This window comes from Bolinopsis microptera, chromosome 8 (assembly GCF_026151205.1).
Source record: "Bolinopsis microptera isolate Bmic1 chromosome 8, MBARI_Bmic_1.0, whole genome shotgun sequence".
In the NCBI taxonomy this organism is placed as follows: Eukaryota; Metazoa; Ctenophora; class Tentaculata; order Lobata; family Bolinopsidae; genus Bolinopsis; species Bolinopsis microptera.
In genome coordinates, this window is record NC_087079.1 from 5018346 (window position 1) to 5027449 (window position 9104).

The 9104-nt window shown below is 36.9% G+C and overlaps 1 protein-coding gene across 2 annotated transcripts in view; it reads left to right on the forward strand.

The window, feature by feature from the left end:
- The window catches only part of LOC134820275 (stress-activated protein kinase JNK-like), a 56258-nt gene extending 49678 nt beyond the window's left edge, over positions 1-6580 (forward strand). The window contains exons 7-10 of one of the 2 annotated variants that reach the window (XM_063830514.1): positions 3888-4016; positions 5212-5397; positions 5601-5651; positions 5897-6580. In XM_063830514.1, coding sequence (XP_063686584.1) covers positions 3888-4016; positions 5212-5397; positions 5601-5651; positions 5897-5989 — 459 coding nt within the window. In that variant the 3' untranslated portion in view covers positions 5990-6580. Of the gene's footprint in view, positions 1-3887; positions 4017-5211; positions 5398-5596; positions 5652-5896 lie in introns of both variants that reach the window. The other variant, XM_063830515.1, reaches the window with a different exon arrangement.
- Positions 6581-9104: the final 2524 nt, after the last annotated feature.

Below are 9104 nucleotides of genomic sequence, written 5' to 3' on the forward strand. Positions count from 1 at the left end.
ACAACACTACTGGTAGTGGTGTTAGTTCTGCTAACAACACTACTGGTAGTGGTGTTAGTTCTGCTAACAACACTACTGGTAGTGGTGTTAGTTCTGCTAACAACACTACTGGTAGTGGTGTTAGTTCTGCTAACAACACTACTGGTAGTGGTGTTAGTTCTGCTAACAACACTACTGGTAGTGGTGCTAGTTCTGCTAACAACACTACTGGTAGTGGTGTTAGTTCTGCTAACAACACTACTGGTAGTGGTGTTAGTTCTGCTAACAACACTACTGGTAGTGGTGTTAGTTCTGCTAACAACACTACTGGTAGTGGTGTTAGTTCTGCTACCAACACTACTGGTAGTGGTGTTAGTTCTGCTAACAACACTACTGGTAGTGGTGTTAGTTCTGCTAACAACACTACTGGTAGTGGTGTTACTTCTGCTAACAACACTACTGGTAGTGGTGTTACTTCTGCTAACAACACTACTGGTAGTGGTGTTAGTTCTGCTAACAACACTACTGGTAGTGGTGTTAGTTCTGCTAACAACACTACTGGTAGTGGTGTTAGTTCTGCTAACAACACTACTGGTAGTGGTGTTAGTTCTGCTAACAACACTACTGGTAGTGGTGTTAGTTCTGCTAACAACACTACTGGTAGTGGTGTTAGTTCTGCTAACAACACTACTGGTAGTGGTGTTACTTCTGCTAACAACACTACTGGTAGTGGTGTTACTTCTGCTAACAACACTACTGGTAGTGGTGTTAGTTCTGCTAACAACACTACTGGTAGTGGTGTTAGTTCTGCTAACAACACTACTGGTAGTGGTGTTAGTTCTGCTAACAACACTACTGGTAGTGGTGTTAGTTCTGCTAACAACACTACTGGTAGTGGTGTTAGTTCTGCTAACAACACTACTGGTAGTGGTGTTAGTTCTGCTAACAACACTACTGGTAGTGGTGTTAGTTCTGCTAACAACACTACTGGTAGTGGTGTTAGTTCTGCTAACAACACTACTGGTAGTGGTGTTAGTTCTGCTAACAACACTACTGGTAGTGGTGTTAGTTCTGCTAACAACACTACTGGTAGTGGTGTTAGTTCTGCTAACAACACTACTGGTAGTGGTGTTAGTTCTGCTAACAACACTACTGGACATGTTCAAACCTGGTTGGTGGTTTTGTTACACTGCCAAAATGGGTGATTTTCTCATTTTTACAATAACTCCATTAATAATTACTCGATGGTCTTGAAACTTTCAGATATGATTATAATTGTCATAACAAATAGTCTCAGGTCATCGGCTATGAATAATATTGTAAAATGGCCCAGTTATATTGAAAAATGTAACATTTGGTTACACTTTTCAATGGCTCAGCCAATTATTAAATTCTAAAGATTCTTGCTTCACAAAAATGTATTTTAGGTATTTGCTTAGCTGTGGAATAAAAAAAGGCCCACTTTTGAGTTCATAAAAAGGCCCAAAATGGACATTTTGTAACATCTTGTTTTCATGATATCTTTATAGTTTGTTACAACCAAAGCTAGTGTAGGATATGTATTTAACTCTAAAACCAGGTTATTAGTGCAGCAATTCTTGTATAAAGGCATTATCACAATCTTAGTATATGGTTCATAATAAAAAAGGCCCATTTCTTTGAATAACGTAACATGGTTACAAATGAGTATGTTATACAGAGTTGTTTGATCTAGTATTGGTTTTAAGTTGGTCGATGCATTATAATAAAGACATGGAACAACTTAACAAATTTAAAAAATGATAATTGGGACCAAATTATTGAATTTTGTAACAATTTAAATGTAATGTTCTACGACAGAACGCGGTAAATTTGATCAAATGAATATAGCTAATTAGATTAAAGGTTGGATATTTAAAAACCTTTAATTTATATATCAAATTGTATAGAAAATAGAAATTGGGCCCTATATATTGAAATTTGTAACAATTTTGGTGTACAAAATGCTTGACCGGAACATTAAAACGTTACAAAATTCAATGTTTTGGGCCAAAGTACTAAATATGGTCAATAATATGGTTGATGGAACCCTTTATGACCTAGGCAAACTGGTCTGAACTTCAAAAACTATAATATAGCTTGCCTAACACCCCTCACACTAGGATACATACTATATACTATACTCTATAAATTTACTTTCTAATGTTACATTATTCAAGTTCCGCAGCCATTTTATCAAATTATACGAATAAGGATTGCTTTACAATTCTGTATGAGAATCTAAAAACCATGATACCAGTACAAGAATATATTGAACATTCCAGATATGAGCTTTGTAGTCAAAACATAAATATGTTACAAAATTCAATGTTTTGGGCCCAAGTACAAAATTTGGTCAAGAATATGGTTGATGGAACCCTTGGTGACCTGGAAAAACTGGTCTGAACTTCAAAAACTATAATAAAGCTTACCTAACACCCCTCACACTAGGGTACATACTCTATTCACTTACTTTCTAATGTTACATAATTCAAGTTCCGCAGCCATTTTATCAAATTTTATGAATAAGGATTGCTTCAGAATTTTTTATGAGAATCTAAACACCATGTTACCAATACAAAAATATATTGAATATTCCAGATATGACCTTGGCAGTGAAATCATAAATATGTTACAGAATTCAATGTTTTGGGCCCAAGTACAAAATTTGGTCAAGAATATGGTTGATAGAACCCTTTGTGACCTAGAAAAACTGGTCTGAACTTGAAAAACTATCAAGAAGCTTCTCTAAAAACTCATTGAAAAAGTGTAACATAGAAATGTGTTACAAAATTCAATATCCAGGGCCCCCAACTATACTGCTATATCTCAGGACCTGAATATGTTACAAAAATGTTGATTCAAGGGTGCCCTCAGTCAAAGGGTCTAGTTTTTGTCAGTAGTTTCAGTTTTTCTTAAAATGTTACAGATTTCAATCTGGGGGCCCAGAAGTAAAGAGTGGGAAAAATGTAACAAAACCACCAACCAGGTTTGAACACGTCCTACTGGTAGTGGTGTTAGTTCTGCTAACAACACTACTACCAGTAGTGTTGTTAGTTCTGCTAACAACACTACTAGTAGTAGTGTTAGTTCTGCTAACAACACTACTAGTAGTGGTGTTAGTTCTGCTAACAACACTACTAGTAGTGGTGTTAGTTCTGCTAACAACACTACTGGTAGTGGTGTTAGTTCTGCTAACAACACTACTGGTAGTGGTGTTAGTTCTGCTAACAACACTACTGGTAGTGGTGTTAGTTCTGCTAACAACACTACTACCAGTAGTGTTGTTAGTTCTGCTAACAACACTACTAGTAGTAGTGTTAGTTCTGCTAACAACACTACTAGTAGTGGTGTTAGTTCTGCTAACAACACTACTAGTAGTGGTGTTAGTTCTGCTAACAACACTACTGGTAGTGGTGTTAGTTCTGCTAACAACACTACTAGTAGTGGTGTTAGTTCTGCTAACAACATTACTAGTAGTGGTGTTAGTTCTGCATGTTCGCTGGTTTGTTGTGACTGTACAGCCCTATTTTAATATCATTTCATCGTATTGTGACTCATTCTGCTACACTCACACGCTAACTGAAGCTTAAATTAAGCTAATGAGAATACTATTATTATTATTATTCACTAAACACGCTTGCTATTCATGCGTTTTATTAAATTCTGCTTTCACTGCCAAATCTGCTAGCAATCTGTCATATTTTAACTGCAATCTGTCACTATAACCATTAAAATGTCATTGACAAAAATAGCACTTGCCCATACAGTACTTTATGATATTATGTCATATTGACTCAAATTCTCAATATACAGTCATGTGCGGTCAAGTTACCAAGACACCATGACACACAGGATACGTTACCATAGTAACAATGATCACATGACAGGTATTTTTCCCTGGATCGGATCACATAGACCAATGGCATCAGATCACGAGTGTCCTGGGAACTCCTGACGACTCCTTCATAGAGAGACTTATGGACACAGTCAAGACATACATCCGAAGCAAGCCCAGGGTAAGTGGAATAATACACGAGGTTTTACTCCTTCACATTTTAGGGTTTAGGTTAGTGTCAGGATTAAGCCATTAGGGTTGAGATAAGAATTAAGGGTTTATATTTAGAAGCGATGTTACGATTTTTATCCTTGAAGTAGATTCGTCGTGAGATGAAATTTCGACGATTGAAAAGTCGAATTGGATCCAATCTGTGAAGTTTTGATCATCATATTGACTATGGTACTCTTCATTTCTCAATAAAACTAAATTCTTATATTTGCCGTTACACAGCCAGACTTAGGATTAGTTGTAAGCTTGTTGGCATTATCTTACTTATAATATTATGGTTAATGACCAATGACTTCATAAATGATAAATGATCCTATAGAATTATAGTGTGAAATTCCCGAGATGGTCACAAGATCTATCATTGTTCCTTAGTATCACAAGTAAAGGTATTTCGTGTGATTCTCCACCCATATCAAAAGTAAAAAGTGATGCAATCATTGGTTCACTCCATACCCCGCATACTACGATTAAATCACCGGACTCACTGAAAATTAGATTTCTCAAAACTTTTAACGGATCGGTAGTGATGTTTCAACTTCTCAACTTTTGGTTTTGTACTTAAAACATATTCTACATACATTCTCTACACATTCTTTACATATTCTCCACATATTCTCTACACATTCTTTACATATTCTCCACATATTCTCTGCATATTCTGCTATTGTAATCAAACCCTCCCAATAGATCCAGTGTAACATTATACACACGGTGTCGCTACATAGCACATGTGTTTAAAACAGTGTGCTATATTTTACTTCTAAATTACAGGGCACGCTCCTTGGCATGCTGCAGGAGTTAACATTATCAATATACACTACAGAGTGTGTAATATTGCTATTATAGTAGTATCACCTTGCTTTCTAGTTAAACTGTAGATACCGGTTATCAATATTATCAATTATATTAAGTCGCTCAGGACTGATCGCTCAAGAACTGGTCCATACAGTGGATACTAAACAGGAAACCACCTGTAACTTTATAAGTAGTTTATACAGGAAAACAATTTGCAAGTGCACGTCTAAACGTTCCCTGTAAATATCCTACATAAACTGCTATATATCCTGTATAACTGTATAAACTGCTGTATTATAATATTGGGTATCAAATATTTAAAAACCTAAAACCTAAACACTCCACCCCAGGTACACAGACCAACCTGGGAGGAACTGGTACCAGACCACTTGTTCCCCAGTGGCAGCCCCAACGACAAGCAGCGCACCAGCGAGGGAAGGGACCTGATGTCCCGAATGTTGGAGATTGACCCCCTCAAGAGACTGACTATTGACCAGTGCTTGCAACACCCTTATGTCAGATGCTGGTACAGGCAAGTAGTTACAAACAGTCTTAGTATAATTGAGCTAGTTTTACCGGCCTTAATTGAGCTAGTTTAATGCTCAATTATATTTTCACCGTTTTTCTAAAGTTTTAAAAGATTGAAATCTTTCCGTTTGTTGCCGTAGCAACCACACTCAAGTTGATAGTTAAAAATATGATTTCGTTGTGATTTTATTTCTTGATCATTTACAGGCAGGAGGAGGCCAGCGTTAATTGTCCTGAGACTTACAACCACGGCATTGACGAGGTAATTAGTTGGTTAATTATTGTAATTAGTTAATTTTGGTGTATTATTTCTTGATGTTTCAGCTCTCACATATACAGTCTAGTAGACACGATATGTTTTAAAATTTAAATTAATAGGTTTGAAATTAAATGAAGTATTTTTATCAAGCTCATATGATTAACCAACAACACAAGGAAGGTGGTTAACCATGTCAGAGCGGCTGACTGTGAGTGATGTTTAAAAATTAATCACAAATTCCACTATAGGTTGAACTTAACCCCGAACAGTGGAAGGAGCTAATTTTCTCTGAAGTTAACGAGTTCACGCAGAAATTCCCGATCGGACACACGCCCGTCTAGAACATACCACGCATAGTTGTAGAGGCTCTTACTTTACTGTGATGAACAATTGATTGACCTGCCTGATAGTGCGATATAGTGGATCACGTGATCAAGAGATAAAACCACGTGGTTACCGTTGTCAAGGAGACGTGTTTTTATCAGACTATTAAAAATGCTTGTTACGAACTAACAATTACTTTTATGGTGTTAACTTTTTTGTAAAAACTTGATTTCGTTAAAATATTAAATGGGTCGTAAAGTAGGATTCCGATGTCCCTGTTTTGCACCAGTTTGGCCACTTTAGTGTCACTGAAAGTGTTACTCTTGATGTAGTTGCGGTGGAACTGGTCGCACTGGTGCAAAGCCGGGACATGGGGATTTTTACTAGACCATTATATGTTCTCCTCTTTGCTAAACCAATGTTTTGGCATGGAATGACATGCTTGATACGCATTCTATTTATGAATGAAATATTTGCACACGCACCAACAAGATGCCGATAAGATGCCGACATGAACATTGAACAACTTTCTTCGCGGAATTTGCTTTTGAGTTATTTTATTGCTTTTGAATGGTGATTTGAGACTTAAATGAAAGTTTTAGGTTAAACACGTTTCTTATTTCATTCTCAATCTTTACAAATGTTCATTAGTTGCTAGTTATGGTAGTAATGAATTGCTCCAATTAAGTGAACAGGATAAAACCTCTATAATTGCAGAATGTGAACACAATGTATTCAACTACAAATTCTGGAGGCGATGTTTTCTCCCGGTGGGCATTATTCCCACAATTGCCCTCAGTTTGTCTTCTGCGTGTACAATAAATTCGTCTTAGCTTTTAACATGATCGAATAGTCTATTAGAATTTAGACTGGTGATATTAATTCTTGATAAGAAACTTCATCATATGATATTGATCAATTGTCTTTTTGATCATCCTTCTGAGTATTTTTTCGATCGATTAAAACACGTATGAATAAAGTTTTAACTTGGAGGCATAAGACATAAGGCCGAAGATGTAAGTAATCGTACAATTACGAAGAGAACATTCTTTTCTGTCCTCGGATATGTGTGAACGGAAACGTTGATGGAACGCGCGAAATCTTTAATGTAAACAAATGATGGACACCTTCGCGCGAGCTGCGCGCGCACGACCGTGCGGAAATTTCTGATTATACGATAAAAGTGAGTTTTGAGTTTGCTAAATCACCATTGGTTAATAGCAAAACTCGACAGAGCTAGCCCTACGCTGTATTTTCGATCGTCATCAAAAAGTTGCTGCTACCAAGCGCGCCATTTGCAACAGTTTCTATGCACTTTGGCCCTCCTGTGTGCCATATTCCATTTGAATTGTAATCATTCGTGGTCAAACGTTTAGTCTTCAAAAGTAATTAAACTCATGATGCAGTTGCCTTCGTCAAATAAAATCGTTGGCGGATGCGATTTTCATGTTATTCGTCTAAATTTTTTCGAAGAAGCGCGCGCTGCTTCCTTCTTATCTTGAAATGGCCCTAGGCAAGTGCTACAAAATAACGGGCGCTGGGCTATTCCATTAACAATGGACAATAAAATCGTTGTCATATCCATTATTAATGGACTAATCTTAACGGGTGATATAATTTTTAAACTATTTGTTTCAAATGCAATGTTGCATTGATTCACGATGTCAAGCGAATAAAATCCTTCGCAGCTCGGTGAGGCACAATGGTGCATCTCGCCGATCTACCGAAGAAGAATTATTTGATGCGCGGCGCGACCCAGTAGTGCATTGCGCTACAAAATGCAATGTTAAACGTCGACGAGTCCATTGTAGGTTTACAACCTACCAGGACGCGCGCCGAGTTGGACTCGTCGACGGTCCTGGAACAGATATGGAACAGATATTTAACGAGTATCACCCGTTAACCTCCATGTCATAGGGTTAAAATTTTTTTAAGAGTACAAATTATTCAAACAATATACACATAATTGTCACAATGACCATATATATAAAAACGACCCTTCAAAAAATCAATATACTCCCTATCTCAAATATTGGGAGAAACATAGGGTTAAAATGCATGGATTTATCAGAAAATCAGAAATTTTTAACTGTTCACAACCTGTATAAGTACACTTGTCTCTTAGAACTATTCAAAATTAATAAGTTTACTTTACTTTCACTTGTTAGAGGAACCATTATCACTGTACTCATCATTTGTTGTTGAAGATATTGTAGAACTGGAAGTCTGGGAGAGTATTTGGCTTTTGAAGTTTAATCCTGCTAAATGTAAAGTTGTTCATATTAATCTTAATAGCAACCCTAACTTAAATTATTTAGTAAATGGCGTAGAACTTGAAGTATCTGATCAGGAAAAAGATTTGGGGGTTATTACCCATAGTTCCCTGCTTTGGAATGAACAGATAAAAGCATGTATTTCCAAGGCAAATCGAATGATTTGCTGGATTGTAAGGAATTTGATAATTAGAGAAAAATGTGTAATGATAGCCATCTATAAAGCTTTGATAAAACCTCATCTAGAGTATTGTGTCCAATTGTGGAATCCAGTTGCGGCTCATGGAAGTTGGGGGACTGTTTTGGAGCTGGAGAGCGTCCAGAGGCGGTTTACCCGTCTGATTGATGAGGTGGGTACTCTTCCTTACAGCCGTAGACTGGAAATCCTTAATTTGACAACGCTGGCAGAGCGGCGAATACGTGGGGACCTTATTGAAGCTTTTAAGGTTATTAATGGCTTGACTGATTATGGTTCAGACTTGTTCAGACCAAGCAGATCAGGTCTTAATCTGGTTTCATCCAATAGATGTAGTAAGAGTGTGACAAAGGTCAAGAATCTTCAGTGTTCTTTTCTTCCAGAGCGGGTTGTTCCTTATTGGAACAAACTCCCTTCGGAGGTGAAGAACTGCTTGACAGTTTTGAGTTTTAAAATTGGATTGGAAAGTTTTAAAAAGAATATGATTTCTAAATGTATTGTAAATGACTTTCATTTTTGGAATGTTTCGAAAGAAGTTTTAACAAGAATTGAAGGTACCAGTTATATCAGTAATAAGGAAAAACACAATGATTATCTGTGGTTCCATCCTTATGTAGCAAAGAAACGTTTTATAAATCTTTACTCCACTGGGAAGTATGAATA